The 18,717-nt window shown below is 43.9% G+C and overlaps 1 protein-coding gene across 1 annotated transcript in view; it reads left to right on the top strand.

Moving 5' to 3' along the window:
• Positions 1-18,717, top strand: part of MYOCD (myocardin) — a 109,237-nt gene that overhangs the window by 72,346 nt on the left and 18,174 nt on the right. Inside the window, exons 6-9 of the mRNA XM_004375970.2 lie at positions 4,326-4,501; positions 7,553-7,678; positions 13,086-13,330; positions 14,140-14,293. Of these exons, the coding sequence (XP_004376027.1) occupies positions 4,326-4,501; positions 7,553-7,678; positions 13,086-13,330; positions 14,140-14,293 (701 nt within the window). The remainder of the gene's footprint in view (positions 1-4,325; positions 4,502-7,552; positions 7,679-13,085; positions 13,331-14,139; positions 14,294-18,717) is intronic.

Below are 18,717 nucleotides of genomic sequence, written 5' to 3'. Positions count from 1 at the left end.
ATGTGCCATGCAGATCCCAATGGAATGCTGTGATTTCTGGGGTAAGGAAGGCTTATTAACACCCACCCACCTACCCACCCCACACCTACCTAAAACCAAGAAAACTGTTGCCGTTGGGTGGATTCGGACTCATAGTAACCCCGTAGGACAGAGTAGAACTGCCCCATAAGGCTTCCAAGGAGCGGCTGGTGGATTCGAACTTCCAGCCTTTTGGTTAGCAAACAAACACTTAACCACTGTGCCACCAGGGCTCCATGCCTACCTAACCCTCAATTATATGTGTAATCCTTTTAACAAGGACAAAGCCTTTGTCACAGTTAAATTCCACAGTTAAAAGTGGGACATAAAATTTCAATGAAAATATATTTTCTAAAGTAAAGAAGCTGATGAGTTGAGTTGACAATGAAAATATAGTCATGGAGGCAACTAGAAGGATCTTCCTAGGAAGATCTCAAGCAGGTGATATTCCTGAGAAAGACAAAAATAGTATATAAATTCTTTCACATTGGATGAAAATGACGAATAGAGGTTTATTTGCAGAGCCTAGGTTTTGTTGTGAGACTAGGAGAAGGGAAGGGTAAGAGCTAACTCTGGATTCTTAAAATAGAGGGGGAAGTGTTTGGGATGGAGTGCTGAAGGGGGAGAAAAGTGACTCCTGCCTCAAAGAAGAAGCTGGTATTTGTCAAATTCCCAAAGAAACTCCCGCACTAGAAAATGAATACACTGCTGACCCAAGTATGATGTATTTATTTATTTCAGGTGATGTGTAAATAGATGTTTTATATTGTCTCCGAACTTTTTATTTCAATTTTTATGGTTAAAAAATACAGTGCAAAGAGAAGTTGGAAAAAAAATTCCCATCAATAGAATGGAATTCTGTACAGCTATTAAAAAAAAAAATCAAAAACAAAACATTTGAGGAAGATCTCTGTGTTGTTACATGGAAAGATCCCCCAGAAACATCACAGAGTAAAAACAAACAAAAAAGTTTCAGAATAGATTTCATCCAGTCCTATCTGTATGAGTACTTTCAAAATGTGTGTGTATATTTTTTGTGATATTCATAGAGAAATATCGAGAAGACAAATCATCCAAAGGAAGTGGGATTAGTATGTACATTAGGCATTTTCATATGGTATGGATTTTTATGACAAGCTTGTATTTTATAATCATCAAATAGTAAATTTTGTGTTGTGTATATTTTTACAACAATTTTAAAAAATCAGGAAAAAAGCAATAATGACTATTATAAGCACCTCTAGGATCCATGAAGCAGAAATGTTAGTGTCCAGGCCTCTCCAGGTTAGTGGGCTGCCCATGGGCCAGCGACAGTTGTTTCCACGCACCCCACCCTTGCCCGCCTCTTTCCTGATATGACCTTTGGATGTCAGAGTGAGGGTCCATGACAGATGCCAGGGGTAGGAGTGATGACAAGCCCCACACGGAATTTGTTCCATTACTTCCAGCTCCTAGCTGCCTTTCCAGTCGCCACAGTGAAAGGTTCTTTCTCTTATCTGCACAAAGCCAGAGTCCAAAGTTCTTGTCAGGGTGATTGCAGAATACCGGGCTGGAAAACTTCCTGATAATACCTAAATTCCTTTAGAAGAGCGTGGCCTGGATTCGGGTCAGAAGAGCTGTGTGGCTGCAGCACATTTTGTACTGTGCAGTTGGATAATAAACCAGATGAGATTTGGCAATAAAAACTTAAGGGACATATAAGGATGTCATTACAGTCCCATCTGGACAGATAACACCCCTCCCCCAGCCAATTTCTCCATTCCCCTAGAAAGAGCACGCAGACTGGTAAGGCGGGATCTCTCCATGTGCCAGCCATTGAGGATTTCCAAAACAGACACAAAGATAGGGAGAATAAAAAGAAAGCCCAAATAATAAAAAATAAGCATCACACTGAAGTTTCTGAGACACATTTATGGCTTTTATAAACAATTATGCATTAGTTGAATGGGGCTTTAGGGCACTCTGGTGACACTGGCTGATTCTGAAATTTCGGAATTTCAACTTAGTAGCTGTTCTAGCTTATCCTTATTAGTAAAGTTTGCTAAACATGCTGTGCTTCGTGCCCCTCTTTATATCTGAAGATGATGCAAAAGGCATGCTGTTATCTCAATTGTGTCGTTCCTTGTAAAACCCAAGGGAGCTGGTGGCATTCTCCTACTGCATTCCCCTTTGGCTTCAGCCCACATCCAGAGCCCCTCATCTTCCCTTCGCCTCTCCTGATTTAGTTTTAAGACACATAAGTTCACCACTAATTGGTCTCTATAATTTCCCTGTTCTTATCTTTTTATATAAATGAGGTCAGGAGTCAGAATTGACTTGATGGCACACAACAATGACAACATACAACTTTTGTCCTTTTGTGAGTGACTTATTTCACTTAGCATAATGTCCTCAAGCTCCATCCTTGTTGTCGCATGTATCAGGATTCCATTTCTCTTTCTGGCTGAGTAGTATCCCAAATACTGTATGACCTCACTTATATAAAAAGATAAGAACAGGCAAATGTATAAAATCAGAAAAAACAAACCCATTGCTGTCAAGCTGATTCTGACTCATAGTGACCCCACAGGACAGAGTGGAACTTCCCGTAGGGTTTCCAAGGCTGTAAATCTTTATGGAAACAGACTGCCACATCTTTCCCCCATGGAGCAGCAGGTGGGTTGGAACCGCCAACCTTTCGGTTAGCAGCCAAGCACTTTAACCAAACCACTACACCACCAGGGCAGAGACCAAAATTTATTAGTGGTTACCAGGGGCAGGAGGGAGGGGAAAGGGGAGTTATTGTTGCTTACAGAGCACTGAGTTTCTGTTTATGGTGATGGAAAAATCTCATTGATTAAGGGTAATGGATGCACAGTCGATTGGTGCAATTGATGTTACTACATTGTACACCTCTAATAAGCTGAACTGGTAAATGTAGTGTGATATTTTATATATATATATATATATACCAATATGCATACAGATATAAATTTTTAAAACAGCAACAACAACCAAAAAGAGTAGCTGCTAAGGCTGCTTATATACAACAAAACACTTGATGGTTTGGGGCTTTAGGGTCATGGTTTCATGAGACATCCTAGTTAATTGGCCTAATAACTTGTTTAGTGCTTCTGTTCTACCTCCTACTTCATTGCGTAGTGTCTGGGGTCTTAAAGCTTGCAAACAGCTATCCAGGGTACAACAATTGGTCTCTATTTGCCTAGAGCAACAGAGAAAAAACAAGAGTCAGGAACAGGAGGAGGAAATAGAATGTGTGGTAATTGCTTCCATGAACACCTGCCTCCTATAACATGAGATCGTAAGAACTGGATGGTGCCTGGCTATCCTTATTGAACATTTTGATCAAAGAGTCTAAATAAAAATCTTGATCAAAAGGGGGAAATGTGGAACAGAATTTCAATTCTCATGGAATCCAGAATTTCTGGAACCACTGAGGCTGGATGAACACCTGAAACTACTACACTGAGATCACCTTTAGCCTGAAAACATGAACCAAAAATATTCCATAAAGTCTTCTTTAAACCAAACAACAGTCTAGCTTAACTAGTAAAGAATGTCTGTGGTGAGTATTGTGCTGTTTTAAAGAACTTACTATATGGGATCAAATTGTTAATAGTAACTTGAAAGGTTAGGTAGGAAGCTTAGGGAGAAGTGAGTCTATGTCAATAATGGAGGATCAAATAGGGAAAGGAGGGTGAGAATGGCTGCAAAATTTGAAAAATAATCAATGTCACTGTATTGTACATGTAGAAATCATTGAATTGGTGTATGTTTTGCTGTGTATATTTTCAACAACAATTAAAAAAAATTAGGTTCACACCACCACCAGCTGCCATAGAGTCGACCTCAACTCATGGAGACCTCGTATATATCAGAGTAGAACTGGGCTCCATAGGGTTTTAAATGGCTGATTTTTCTGAAGTAGATCACCATTCCTTTCTTCTGAGGTGCTTCTGGGTGGACTCAAACCTCCAACCTTTTGTTTAGCAGCTGAGAGCACATAGAAAAGCCAAAGAAATGGATACACCTGGGAAGAAAGTTTAACAAATGATGATAGACCTTTAATATATCGCTCATTCTTTCCCACCAAAACAGACCAATTTTATAAGTCCAAACTCCCATTTGGAGTAAATATATGAAAAACTAAATAATTTCAAACATACCTGCACTCTTATCTTGAACTTGAAACAAATCCAAGGAGTTCTATGTGTGCTTCTAGTAAACCATGACTCATTGAAGCATTTCCAAAAGCCTTTTGATGTTCCCTAAGCCACTGACCAAGTTCTTGGGCTTCACTCCCTCAGGTAACCAGGTGAGCTTCTCCAAATCAGCGGACGCATTTGCCTTTGAAGAGGACGGCAGCAGTGATGGGCTTTCTCCAGATCAGACTCGAAGTGAAGACCCCCAGGTCTCCACAGGATCCCCAGCAGACACTAAAGCTGTGGAGACCCCTCTGACAGGCCCTCTGGGGACAATCCAGGTAAACAAACCGCATCTTGGCCTATAATCTCTTTTGTCTTAAAAATCAGCACTGCCACTGATGGTTTATTTAGAGACTCCAGAGATGTCTCTTGACCGTGCATCATCTTGGTGCCTCTTCTCACTCTATTCAACCCAGAACCAAAAACCAAACAGTTGCTGTTTAGTCGACTCTGACTCATGGTGACCCCATGTTTGTCAGAGTAGAACTTCCCTCCATAGAGTTTTCATGGCTGTGACCTTTTAGAAGCAGACTGCCAGTCCTTTCTTCTGAGGCACCTCTGAGTGGGTTCAAACTGCCAACTTTTTGGTTAGTAGCCCAGCACTTAACCATTTGCACCACCCAGTCCAGGTTTGGGTGTATAGTGGCAAAAGTCTCCAGAAAGCACTGAAAGAAAATCCCCAGAACTATGCTTTTTAACTTACTTATTGAACATCTACTCTACCAAGCAGACAGGTGTTGTCTCCATTTTTACAGACACAGTAACTGAGGGTCAGTGAGCTTAGATGGCTGTTGTCCACAGTCTCCCAGCTAGACAGTTCTGGAGCAGGACTGGCTTCCAGTGAGTGAGGAGTCACTATAAGGTCCTTGAGGAGGAGGGAGAAAGAAGTGCAGTTAGCTACGAAGCAGAGAGGTTGTGTCTCATCTACAGTTAGCAAGTTTCTAGCCCCCAGGCCACTACGAGGTCCATTTCCAGCCCCAACTCAAACATAGCATTCAACTCTTGCTGGACAAATCCACAAACCCTCAGGAAGTCAGGAGCAGATGTTGAACACGGTCTTACAAGCACGTTTACAACTCTTCCCCCTTTCTAAGAGTCAGAAAGAATAATAACAACAACGACAGCTACAGCATGCCCACTCTGTACCGGAACAGTGCTGGGCACTTTACGGGCACTTTCTCACTTGGTGTCGCAATCCCCTCCAGGGAGGTATTATTAATGTCATTTCTGGCAGAAGAGGAGCTAAGGCTCCATGAGGCCAGATAACTGTGTGACCTCCAGGAGCATCACAGAGACCCCCCCAACCCCCAGAGACCCCCCTCTAGAAGCTTGATGGGAGTTTTCTTCTGCTTTGTTGTTGTTAGCTGTCGTCCAGTCAGTCCCCAACTCATGGTGACCTCACGCACAACAGAATGAATCGCTTCCTGGTCCTGCGCCGTCCCGACGATCTGTTGCAGATAGGACCATTATGATCCATAGAGTTTCCATTGCATGATTTTCAGAAGTAGATCCCAGGCTGTTCTTCCTAGTCCATCTTAGTCTGGAAGCTCTCCTGAAACCTGTTCAGCATCATAGCAACACGCAAGCCCCCACTGACAGACGGGTGGTGGCTGCATGTGAGGTGCATTGACTGGAATGGAACCCAGGTCTCCTGCATGGAAAGCGAGGATTCTCCCGCTGAAGCACCACTGCCCCCGTTTTTCCTCAGCCTAGTACGACAGTGTTCATGGAGGCCCCAGAGGAGACAGGCCTGGGCGTCCACACACGGGTGAAGGAAGCACAGGCAGGAGAGGCAAGCTCTTCAGTCCTGGCTCTGCTACTCACTGGCTGTGAGCAAACCCTCCGACCTCAGTCCCCTCCCCTGGGGTAGGAAGGGTCTACTCCTCCCACCTCGCAGGATTGTTCGATTGACTGAAATTTGATATTATGTTTGAAAACATTTGCAAGCTGTAAAACACCATCCAAATCTCAGGGGCAGTTATAATAATCATCATCCAGGGGCCTCTTTCCTGTAACTGGTGGTTGTCATGCAGTTTTTCACTCCTTTGAAGCACAGACTTCCAAGGCTGCCAAGGAAACAGTGTAGAATGGGAGGGAAAGCAGAACAAATATTCATACATTTATTGTGCAAGAGTTTATAATCAAAGCGTTTTTCCTTCCCCTGCATGCTGCCGCTGGTCTCTGCAGCCAAACTTCTGTGATAACATCAAACAGTATATCAGGCCATTTGTATGTGTTATTCTGACAGTAAATTCCTCAGTGTCTGATTTAAGAACAGTCTGAGAAGATGGATTCTTTTCTGCTTAACCCCAGGGGAGGAGGGGAAGAAGAGCCTTCACTGAGCAAGGCCTGGCAAAACACAGAGATCGTTTGGTTTCATTTCATCCAGCAGCAGATGAGGAAGCTGAGGCTCTGAGAGCACATCTTTGACAGTGGGAGGGCTCAGGGTAGGGGTCGTGAGCAGCCTCTGGCCTGCCCATTTGGGTCACAGTCACAGCACAGGAATGCAGAAGAGGAAGAGAAGAGAATACCTCCTCTCCTGGAGTCCTCTGTGGACAGAAACCTGCATCTCATAAAGGCTTTACATGGCTCTAACACATGGAGTCCCCCAACTGATGAAAACACTTAAGAGCTGGGCTACTAACCTAGAGGTTGGCAGTTCAAACCCACCCAGAGGTGCCTCAGAAGAAAGGCCTGGCAATCTGCTTCTGAAAGGTCACAGACTTGACAACCCTATGGAGCACAATTCTACTCTGAACATGTAGGGTTGCCATGAGTCAAAATCAACTAGATAGCAGCTGGTTTGGGTACTGGTTTTGACATCCACACTTACCCTCTATCTGCTAACACTCTTTCCCTCTACCTTTTTCATCTTCCTACTTTCCCCCAAAGTTCCCACACCCACTCCTCCTTCCTCCCCTCTTTTTCCACCCCATTATCAAGTCCAGCAGGTGAAACTTGTCAGCTTCACTCAGGGTTACCAGATGCCTTGGTCTAGCGAGGGGCAATCTCTAAGTTTGTAACACCGGGAGACATGCAGTAGGAATGACCCACAGCGGTGGGTGTTTGGGTAATCCCCCCTCACTACGCCTCTGACCAGATGTCCAGGTTTGCCTAGAACAGGCCAGCTTCACACCTGTTTGCTGGAATACTTATTAATACAGACCTCTTTCTCTTTCAAAAGTGTCCTCATTTGGCTGACAAATTATATACAAGACCCCTGCCCCCTGGGGCAAAGAAGTCTGGTATCTACTAGAGTAAGAAGCTAACACTAAAGCTGCATCCCACAGCACTCCCTCCTTATCCTAATGCTGACGTTTGGATTTCAGGACCTTGCTTCTGGCTCAGAAAATGACAGGAATGACTCAGCATCACAGCCAGGCAACCAATCAGATGCTGGGAAGCAGGGCCTGGGCCCCCTCGGCACCCCGATGCCCGTGCATGCTGCTGTCAAGGTAGGGGCCAGTGTCCACGCACCCCCCCTCCCTGCCTCCCAAGCACGCAGCCCACAGAGCCAGCTGGGCGCAGAGCTTTCTGCACTGCAAGGAGGTCATGGGAACCCATGGCCACGTGCTGTCCACTAGGAGCCTCCTGAGGCAGGAGCTGAGACATGGGCCGTCGGTGTTTGTGGACTGAGATTCTCTTATCTGGGCAGCACAGTGTGGGCCCCCTCAGAGGAAAAGCCGTGTGTCTCCACTTCCTTAGGAGCACAGTGTGTTCCCAACTTGGAAGACCTGGTTCAGCTCATCGCAGAGAGAGAGACAGCTGATTGCAATGCACACACGAGTTATGGGTACAGGGCGGTGGAATTTTAAGCAAGGGAAGCAGCTCTGAAGACCTTGCCTGATATAAAACTTATATCATTCAAGCCAGTCTCCCCATGGAAATAAAGATCAAGGGGGAAGATACATTCATAGTAGACAGATATCTATAAGCACTATAGCATATTTTTGCTTTTATTTTCTATTAGAACTATTGCATTTAATAGTTCTCAGAGTGCACGCTCCTAAATTAACTGCCAGATAGCGGTTTGGCCTTCTTCATGGTGTTTTATCCTAGGTAACTTCTAATTGATGTGGGAGCACGTTTTCTCTGCTCTGGCTTCACCACTTAATGGGTGCTGAAATGACTATTATGGGAGATATAGAGGGATAGAGGTAGATATATAGATATAAAGGTTATAAATTAAAGTAAAGATCAATGTTAAAATAACAGTCCTATAGTCCCCTCCATGGTATGTAAAGAAAAGCAGTTTTTATGTCCTAAATGGATAGAAGGCATTTCAGCCTCCCAGTAAAGCTCCCTCACCGAACAACAACAGCTGAAACCCAGCTTATGGCTCACTCAGCTCACCAGCTTTGAAATTATGTGACTATTAATGAATTTTGTTGATCGCAGGGGAGGAGAGAACTCACATTTCTTCTAACGTTGTGTATAAAGGGACATTTTATTAATTCCTATCGAAATATTTAGTATTGCATAATTCAACTTCACAAAGTGTTCAGCCCCACTGTACTAAGAAAGTGTGACAGGAGCTCAGAGGAAGGACCAGTCAGTTCCAGTGAAGAGGGGCATTGACAGCCAGCTGGGACAGTCGTTCAGATGAAAACCAGCACCCCTCCTGGTTGGTCAGTGCCTGAGCATTACCAGTTGTTACATAGTCATCATCTCTACATTAAGAGATTCTAGAGGGCTTCACAAAGAAGGAGGCAAGCAAGCTAGGGAAAAAATCTCTGCCCTACTGGCTTTATAGGATTCTTTTAAGGCCATTGAGAGAATGCACAAGGATACTCACTGAAAACTGTAAAATCGTATGTAAGAGACAGGTGCTGTCAACACATGCTCCCAGGAGGTGTGTATCACGTTGAATAAAGCATAATTCCTGCTCTCAAGGAGCTTACAGTCCAGTTGGCATATGAGGGTCACCACTCACCCATACAGTGCTGTGTTCAAGTGAGAAAGAGGTGCTCCAAAGGACTGGAACGGACATTTTTCCAAAGAAGGTATACACGTGGCCAACAAGCACAGGAAAAGGTGCTCAACGTCATTAGTCGTCAGTGAAGTGTAAATCAAAACCACAGTGAGTTACCACTTCACACCCACTGTGGTGGCTGTCATTTAAAAAAACAAAAAATAATGTGTTGGCGAGGATGTGTGGGAAATTGGAACCCTCATACACTGCTGGTGGTGCACCCACTTTGGAAAACAGTTTGGCAATTCCTCAGTAAGTTAAACATAGTTACCATATGGTCTAGCAATTCCACTCCAAGGTATATTTAAAAAAAAAAAAATTGCCATCGAGTCGATTCAGTACTGACCCTATAGAACAGAGTAGAACTGCCCCGATAAGGTTTCCAAGGCTGTAATCTTTACAGAAGCAGACTTCCAGATTTTTCTCCCACAGAGCAGCTGGTGGGTTTGAACCACTGACCTCTCAGTTAGCAGCTGAGCGCTTAATCACTGCACCACCAGGGCTCCTTCCAAGGTATATACCCAAAAAGATTGAAAACAGGTATTCAAACATAAACATATACATGAATAGCCATAGCAACATTATTCACAATAGCCAAAAATGGAAATAACCCAAATGTCCATCCACTGATAATCAATAAACAAGTTGTAGCATATGTACACTATTCCACGTGGAATATTATACAGCCATGAAAAGGAATGAAGCATGGATTCATGCTACAACCTGGGTGAAACTTGAAGGAACCAGACCCAAAAGGCCACATATTGGATGATTCCATTGATATGAAGTATCCGGAATAGCCAGATCCATAGAGACAGAAAGTACATTAGTGGTTGCCAGGGGCTGGGGAAGGGGGGAATGGGGAGTGACTGCTTAATGGATATGGGTTTCCTTTTAGGGTGATAAAAATGTTCTGGAACTGGACAGTGGTGATTGCTGCACAACATAATGAATGTACTGAATGGCACTGAATTGCACACTTTAAAATGGCTAAAAAGGAGATGCCCCTTCCCCAGGTGGCACGGCCCCCATCAGTGTATCTATGGCTTAGGGAGCAGAGTGGGGACCGGAATGCAGCCTCTCCCACCCCCTCGGTAGCATATGCAGAGTTGTGACCATGATCAGACAGCCTCAAAATGCCCCCTGAACAGTGCAGATGGAGGAGGGGACATCACTGGTTTGAGCTGGCCTTGGTGGCTAAGCAGTGGAGGCTGAGTTCCAAATGAGCAGAAAATTGCTCAGAAAAGAGGCAAAAGGTATAAGCTATTGGAAAGCGGGAGGTTTAGGCAGTTTGATGGACTGTCTTCCTTGGCATACCACAGAGTTTGAACTTCACTGTGCAGGTCAGGACTAGCAAGCAAATCGTGAGCTGATGGGGTTGATCAGCAGGCCCATGCTTGTGTGCAGGCTGGAGTCCAAATGCGTTTTAGGAAGACATGCACTCTCTGGCCACTGACCCAGAGTCTCTCTGGAATTGTACTAACCTGGTCCACACATCTTTGCCTGGGTTTTTAAGCCCTGGAGTTTGGATCCACCTCTGCTTTAGGTCCTTGAGTGGTGCAAACAGTTTGCACTCAGCTGCTAATCAAAAGGTTGGGGTTCGAACCCACCCAGTGCCATTGCAGAAAAAAGGCCTGGCAATCTGCTCCCATAAAGATTACAGGCAAGAAAACCCTATGAAGCAGTTCTGCTCTGTAACACGTGGGGTTGCCATGAGTCAGACTCCACTCAGTGCCAGTGGGTTTGGGTTTTTTGCTTTTTTTTTTTTTTTTTGCTGCTTTAGAAAGATAAATATGCTCCCCTTCTATTGGCCATGCAGCTCTAAATAATAATACCACTGAGTCCGTGGGTGGTGCAGTCGACTCACTTGCTGCTAACCGAAAGGTTGGAAGTTCAAGTCCATTCAGTGGCGTCTCAAAAAGAAATGCCTGGCGATCTACTTTAAAAAAAATCAGCTATTGAAAACCCTACGGAGCACAGTTCTGCTCTGACACACATGGGGACGCCATGAGGCAGAGTCAACTGGAGGGCAACTGGCCTTAATAATATAACATTAGTATCCCTTGACGGAGCCCTGGTCGCTCAGTGGTTAAGCGCTTGGCTGCTAACCGAAAGGTGGGCGGTTAGAACCCACCAGCCACTCCACAGAGAAGATGTGGCAGTCAGCTTCCGTAAAGAGGACAGCCTTGGAAACCCTATGGGGGCGTTCTACTCCGTCCTGCAGGGTGGTTGAGTCTGACTTGACAGCAACGGGTTTGGGTTTGCTTGTTTGTTTTCTTGTATTCCCTGGGCTCAAAAAAAAAAAAAAAAGAATGAAAGTACGTAGTTGTCTCTTTGTCCCTCACTATCCAGAGAAAATGGTCCGATTTCAGTACTTTCAGGAAAGCGCGGAGTCCTGTGCTAAGGCAAAACGCGGGGAAAACTCAATCCCTGGTTTAGCTACTAGACCCCGGACTCCGGTCCCTCCCTTCCCGGGACAAGGCAAGCCTAGGATGGGATGAGAACGGAAGCTAAGCTGGAGCAGAGCAGGGCAGAGCCAGTGGAGGGCGCGCTACAGAGATTCTCCAGGTGCAGGTGCCAAGGACTGATTAACTAGATCGCTAATCAATGAATGAGCGGGAGAACAGGAGCCGCCAGCGCACCGGAATACTGGTGCTCATTATTCATTAGTCTCCCGGAAGAAGTCTCCTGGAGAAAAGAGGAGAGCCTTCAGGGGTGCAAAGCGCTGAGTCAGAGAAAAGCAAGTTGTAGGCTCCTTTGGATAAGGTCACATTGAGATGTGTGTTTTGAAGCTGAAATTGGAAAGTAGCCAGTCAGAATATGCCTGCCAACTATTCAGGAGCACCCTCTCCCGGACACTCCTGGTACCACACCTTTTCTTCACCCTTTTCCCAAATCTTCACAAAGTCTCGTCATGACGTCCATTTTTTTTTTTGTTTCGACCGTTTTAAGTAAAGTCAGAGTTTGAAAGCTTGTATTGTTTACTTGATGAAAGTGTGGATGTACTGCTTCTAATACATGGAGGCTTTTTGATTTCAGAATATCAAAATAGAAATAGGTATAGGTATAGACTCATGGTAACTGACAACATCGGTACAGATGTAGTCGTGCGTTGCCATCGAGACAGCGCCGACTCATGGAGACCTTATGTATGACAGTATGAAATGTTTCCCAGTCTTGTGTCGTTTTCATGATCACTGAAACGTTTGAGTCTATTGTTGCAGCTACCATGTGCCTCCCAACCTTGGGGGCTCAACTTCCAGGACTGTATCAGATAATATTCTATTGTGACCCATATGTTTTTCATTGGCCAATTTTCAGAAATAGATTGCCAGGCCTTTCTTCCTAGTCTGGAAGCTCCACTGAAACTTGTCCACCGTGGGTGACCCTGCTGGTATTTGAAATACCTGTGTCACAGCTTCTAACATCATAGCAACATGCAAGCCACTATAGCACGGCAAACTGACAAATGGGTCACTAAATTGATGACATGTATATGTATGAAAGAACTTATGACTGTATCATAAACCTGAACACATGCTTTACTAGGCCATTAGTGGGCTGGGGTTAAGAAAGTGCCCTCACTGAAACACAGCCTTACATCGCATTCTCCACCGGGCGAGTAAATAACCGTGGAGCCACGGCCGAGATTCAAGAGTCTCACTAAGGAGTGTCATTCCAGGCAGTGCATTCGCAGTAGATTTGTTCATTCACACAATGCATATTCAGTTCTAGGATTTCTTTGTGCCTCGTGCCTTTGCTATATTCTGGGGATTGTACTTCTGGGGTTAGAATGCCCATCAGACCAAACCTTCTCACAGTAGATCCACGATGCCGAAGTCTTCCCATCTGTCTCCTAAGCACGTGCCATGTCCTCGTCCTCTTTGCAGTCCAAGTCCTTGAGTGACAGTAAGAACCGCCACAAAAAGCCCAAGGACCCCAAGCCAAAGGTGAAGAAGCTCAAGTATCACCAGTACATCCCCCCAGACCAGAAGGCCGAGAAGTCACCCCCGCCCATGGACTCGGCCTATGCCCGGCTGCTCCAGCAGCAGCAGCTCTTCCTGCAGCTCCAGATCCTCAGCCAGCAGCAGCAGCACCGCTTCAGCTACCACGGGGTCCACCAGGCTCAGCTCAAGTAAGTCAGGCGAGCCTGGGGTGCTGGCTCTGGGCAGAGGTGGGGAACAGCTTCTCTCTGTCTGCAGCACCCTGACCAGCACCTTGTGACCCAGATTACACCACATCCTCATCCAGTATGTTCAGAATATCGTTCTATTTAGAGACCATGCTCACCTTTGCAGGTGCATAAGGCCAGGAGGAAGCCCATAAATCAATGTCCCTGATAAGAGGCCTCTTTGGGAAGCAGGAATGTTTGCCTGAGCACTGCCAGATTGAATGGTGGAACAGGAGGAGAAACTGTGTAAGGATGTAATGTCAGAACTGTGAGCAACCCAGTATTGGCCATGGGTCATAAACTGACTCAGCCCTTAGGGTTTGGGAAGCAGCAGAGCTGAATGATTGAGTGGCAGCTTCAAAGACTGACTCCTGAGCACAGGTTTGGTGACCACATTGCTAGGTCACTTTTTAACTGGTCAGTCTCCTCAACTGTAAAGAAGGTATGTGGATTCCCCCACCTGCCTCTGCTCGTCCTTAGGTCCTGCTGCCAGTTATACTGAGTGCTCAGCTCAGTCCAGCTCCACACAGCCTGTGCACGCTCTCGCAGTTCAGTGCATCTGCTAAGCCATTGATGGCCATGCACTCTCCCTATGCCACAGTCTCCACCACTCCCTCTCGTCTCCCAAAACCGAGCTGGAGTGTCACTTACCCTCTAGCCTGCGCTGTTTTCTTCACCCTCCCTGCCTGACCCTTGTAAGCAATTAGTTTCTGATCCAGCTCTCAGTATATCTGACAATATTTTAAATACCCCTTTGTTTTTTTTTTCCCCAGGGACACAAATGAACAGATGGTCAGAAATTCAAACACGTCTTCAACACCACTGAGCAACACTCCTTTGTCTCCTGTGAAAACCAGTTTTTCTGGACAAACCGGTGTTTCTTCTCTCAAGCCAGGCCCACTCCCTTCGAACCTGGATGATCTGAAGGTATGGGATTGGATGTGATTTTCTTTTTTATTTTTCACAAATGCAGCGGTATGTGGTTAACAACATCATTGCCAACTGATTTTTAAGTGAAACAGTGGGAGGGGCAAAGAGTTGGGTGACAGAACTTTCTGTGTTGTGGTCAAGAACGTCTCAGAGCAGAGACCACAGCGTCCCAGCTCCCTCCTTTACTGGCTAGGTCACTTTGGGCTAGTTTCTGAATTTTTCTGAGTCTCAGATTCCTCATTTGCAAAAATGAGTTCTTATGAGACTCAAATGGAGTAACAGACATGAAAGATCTTAGCACAGACAGCAGATGCTCCATGAATGTGAGGTTGATATACACTTCCAGAATGCGCTAAATCAGTGGTGATTTTCCATGCTGCACTTCTACCAAGCGCTGGTGAACTGAGAAAAGTAAAAAACCACATAAAGAGATTTTCATCAATTTAAGTGTGTTCAACATACATACCCTTGTTTCAGAGTATATATTTCCATCGTGTATTTTTTAAATGTGTTTAAAACACACTTAAGTGCAAACACTTAAGCACTGGGCTACTAACGTAGAGGTTGGCAGATAAATAACATAAAATTTGCCATTTTAACCATTTTTGAGTGTACAATTCAGTGGCGTTAACTGAGATCACAATGTTATGCAACCATCACTGCTGTTTCCAAAACTTTTCCACCACCTTGACAGAAACTCAGTGCCCCTTCAGCAATAACCCTCCCTTCTCCTATTCCCCTAGCTACCGCTCACCTCTGATCTACTTTCTGTCTCTAAGGATTTGCCCATTCTAGATGTATCATGTAAGGGGGATCATACAGTTATCTGTCCTTTTAAGTCTGATTTATTTCACTCAGCATAATATTTTCAAGGTTCATCCATGTCATAGCATGTGTCAGAATTTCATTTCTCTTTATGGTTGAGTGTTATTCCATTGGGCAGATAGACTGCATTCTGTTTATCCATTCATCTGTCAACGGACACTTGGGTTGTCCCCATGTTTCGGCTGTTCCGAATAAGGCTGCAATGAACATTGGTGTACAAGTATTTGGTTGAGTCCCCGCTTTCATATCTTTTCGGTACATACCCAGGAGTAAAATTGCTGGATCATATGGCAATTCTGTGTTTAGTTTTTTTATTCCTCCCTATATTTTTGAATGTTAAAATATTTCCATTATGAAATAATGATTGTAGTGGATGGAAGTTGAATGTTTTTGATAGAGTTTTGCTTGATTCTTTTTTTTTCTTCTTTTATGATTCTTGTCTACTATCTAGTTAGTGAATTCCCCTCTCCCTCCCTCCCCACCCTCGTAACCATCAAAAAATGTTTTCTTCTGTGTTTAAACCCTTTCTTGACTTCTTATAATAGTGGTCTTATGCAATATTTGTCTTTTTGTGACTAATTTCACTCAGCGTAACGCCCTCCAGATTCATCCATGTTGTGAGATGTTTTGCAGATTCATCATTGTTCTTTATTGTTGCGTAGTATTCCATGTGTGTATGTACCATAATTTGTTTATCCATTCGTCTGTTGATGGGCATCTAGGTTGTTTCCATCTTTTTGCTATTGTGAACAGTGCTGCAATGAACTTGGATGTGCATATGCATATATCTATTTGTGTGACAGCTCTTATTTCTCTAGGATATATTCCAAGGAGTGTGATTGCTGGATCGTATGGTACTTCTATTTCTAGCTTTTTAAGGAAGCACCAAATCGATTTCTAAAGTAGTTGTTACATTCCCACCAGCAGTGCATGAGTGTTCCAGTCTCTCCACAACCTCTCCATACTTATTATTTTGTGTTTTTTGGATTAGTGCTTGCCTTGTTAGGTTGACATGGTATCTCATTGTAGTTTTGATTTGCATTTCTCTAATGGCTAATGTGAAATCCTGGTGGCATAGTGGTTAAGAGCTATGGCTGCTAACCAAAAGGTTGGCAGTTCAAATCCACCAGCCACTCCTTGGAAACCATGTGGGGCAGTTCTACTCTGTCCTATAGGGTGGCTATGAGTTGGCATTGACTCAATGGCAACAGGTTTTAATGTTTAATTATCGTGAGCTTTTCCTCATGTATCTGTTGTTAGCCACCTGAATATCTTCTTTGGTGAAGTGTCTGTTCATATCCTTTGCCCATTTTTTAATTGGGTTATTTGTCTTTTTGTTGTTGAGGTGTTGCAATATCTTGTAGATTTTAGAGATTAGACCCTTACTGGATATGTCGTAGCCAAAATTTTTTTCCCAGCTTGTAGATTCTCTTTTGATGAGTGTAAGTGTTTGATTTTTAGCCGCTCCCAGTTAACTAGTTTATTTTCTGGTGTTCGTGCATTGTTAGTTGTGGTCTGTGTTCTATTTATGCCATGTATGAGGGCTCCTAGCATTGCCCTTGTTTTTTCTTCCATGATCTTTATCATTTTAGATTTTATATTTACATCTTTGATCCATTTTGAGTTAGTGTTTGTACATGGTGTGAGGTATGGGTCTTGTTTCATTTTTTTGCAGATGGATGTCCAGTTATGCCTGCACCATTTGTTAGAGACCATCTTTTCCCCATTTAACAGACTTTTGGCCTTTGTCAAATATCAGCTGCTCATAGGTGAATGAATTTACCTCTGGATTCTCAGTTCTGTTCCATTGGTCTATGTGTCTGTTGGTGTACCAGTACCAGGCTGTTGTGACTACCATGGCGGTATAATAGGTTCTAAAATCAGGTAGTGTGAGGCCTCCCATCTTGTTCTTCTTCTTCAGTAATGCTTCAATAATGCTTTGCTTGTCCAGGGCCTCTTCCCTTTCCATATGAAGTTGGTGATTTGTTTCTCCATCTCATTAAAAAATGCCGTTGGAATTTGGATCAAGATTGCATTGTATCCATAAATCGCTTTTGGTAAAATTGACATTTTAACAATGTTGAGTCTTCCTATCCATGAGCATGGTATGTTTTTCCACTTAGGTATGTCTCTTTTGGTTTCCTGCAGTAGTGTCTTGTAGTTTTTCTTTGTATATGTATTTTACGTCTCTGGTTAGGTTTATTCCTTAGTATTTTATCTTCTTAGAGGCTATTGTAAATGGTATTGATTTGGTGAGTTCCTTTTTGAAGTTCTCTTTGTTGGTGTAGAGGAATCCAACTAATTTTTGTATGTTTTTCTTGTATCCTGATACTTCGCTGGAATCTTCTATTAGTTGCAGTAGTTTTCTTGTGAATTCATTGGGGTTTTCTGTGTATAAGATCATATCATCTGTGACTAGGGACACTTTTACTTCTTCCTTACCAATCTGGATGCTCTTTATTTCTTTTTCTTGCCTTATTGCTCTGGCTAGGACCTCCAGCACAATGTTGAATAAGAGTGGTGATAAAGAGCATCCTTGTCTGGTTCCCATTCTCAAGGGGAATGCTTTCAGACTCTCTCCGTTTATGATGATGTTGGTAGTTGGCATGCTTGCTTCTTTTTTAATGTCCTTATTTAACAAGATAAAATGTGGATAACCCATATTGACAATATAATTTAAAACCATGCACTATTCTATAAAATCCTCAAATCTGGGATCCTCTTCCCTGAAAGGCAGCAGCAGCTTAAGTAATATGTGTGTGCTAGCTATACACTCTTGATCAGAAAATCACGTGGACCTCAGGTCACTGACAGGACCAAAAAGACCCTGAGCTTTGGGTTGATCCTGGCGTGTTTCAATGCAATCCTTGGGACTGGTATATTCATTCATCCAGTATTCACAAAGAACTGAAAAAGATGAAAGCAACGCCCTTCAACGTTTTTAATTCAGTACCTTCAATTCTTCACAACATTTTTAGAGATTACACTTGCTTACCTGGTTTCCACCCACCCATTGTTCTCAGCTGCCATTAAGTTGGTCTCCAACTCGTGGTGACTCCATGCACAACAGAATGAAATCTACTTGGTCTTGTGCCATCCACATGATCGGTATCAAATCAGACCATTGTAGTCTGTAAGGTTTTCATTGGCTGTTTTGGGGAAGTAGATTTCCAGGCCGTTCTTCCTAGTCTGTCTTAGTCTGGAAGCTCTGCTGAAATCTGTTCAGCATCACAGCAAAACGGAAGCCATCACTGATAGATTGGTATTGGCTGCACAAATGGTTTTACTATTTTTTTCCAAAAAAACTGAATTCCTAAGTCCCTGTAACTCTCATCACACCAGTCTTATGAACCTCCTGAGCCATCATTGTTGAATCCTAGTTCCCATTCTCACTCCTCAGTCCTCTTTGTTACCTCATTCCCATTCTCACTCCTCAGTCCTCGTTGTTACCCTCGTTCCCAGTCTCACTCCTCAGTCCTCGTTGTTACCCTAGTTCCCATTTCTCACTCCTCAGTCCTCGTTGTTACCCTCGTTCCCATTCTCACTCCTCAGTCCTCGTTGTTACCCTCGTTCCCAGTCTCACTCCTCAGTCCTCG

Source organism: Trichechus manatus, unplaced genomic scaffold (genome assembly GCF_000243295.1).
Source record: "Trichechus manatus latirostris isolate Lorelei unplaced genomic scaffold, TriManLat1.0 scaffold00040, whole genome shotgun sequence".
NCBI classification, from domain to species: Eukaryota; Metazoa; Chordata; class Mammalia; order Sirenia; family Trichechidae; genus Trichechus; species Trichechus manatus.
This window is presented reverse-complemented; position numbering and strand designations above follow the sequence as displayed.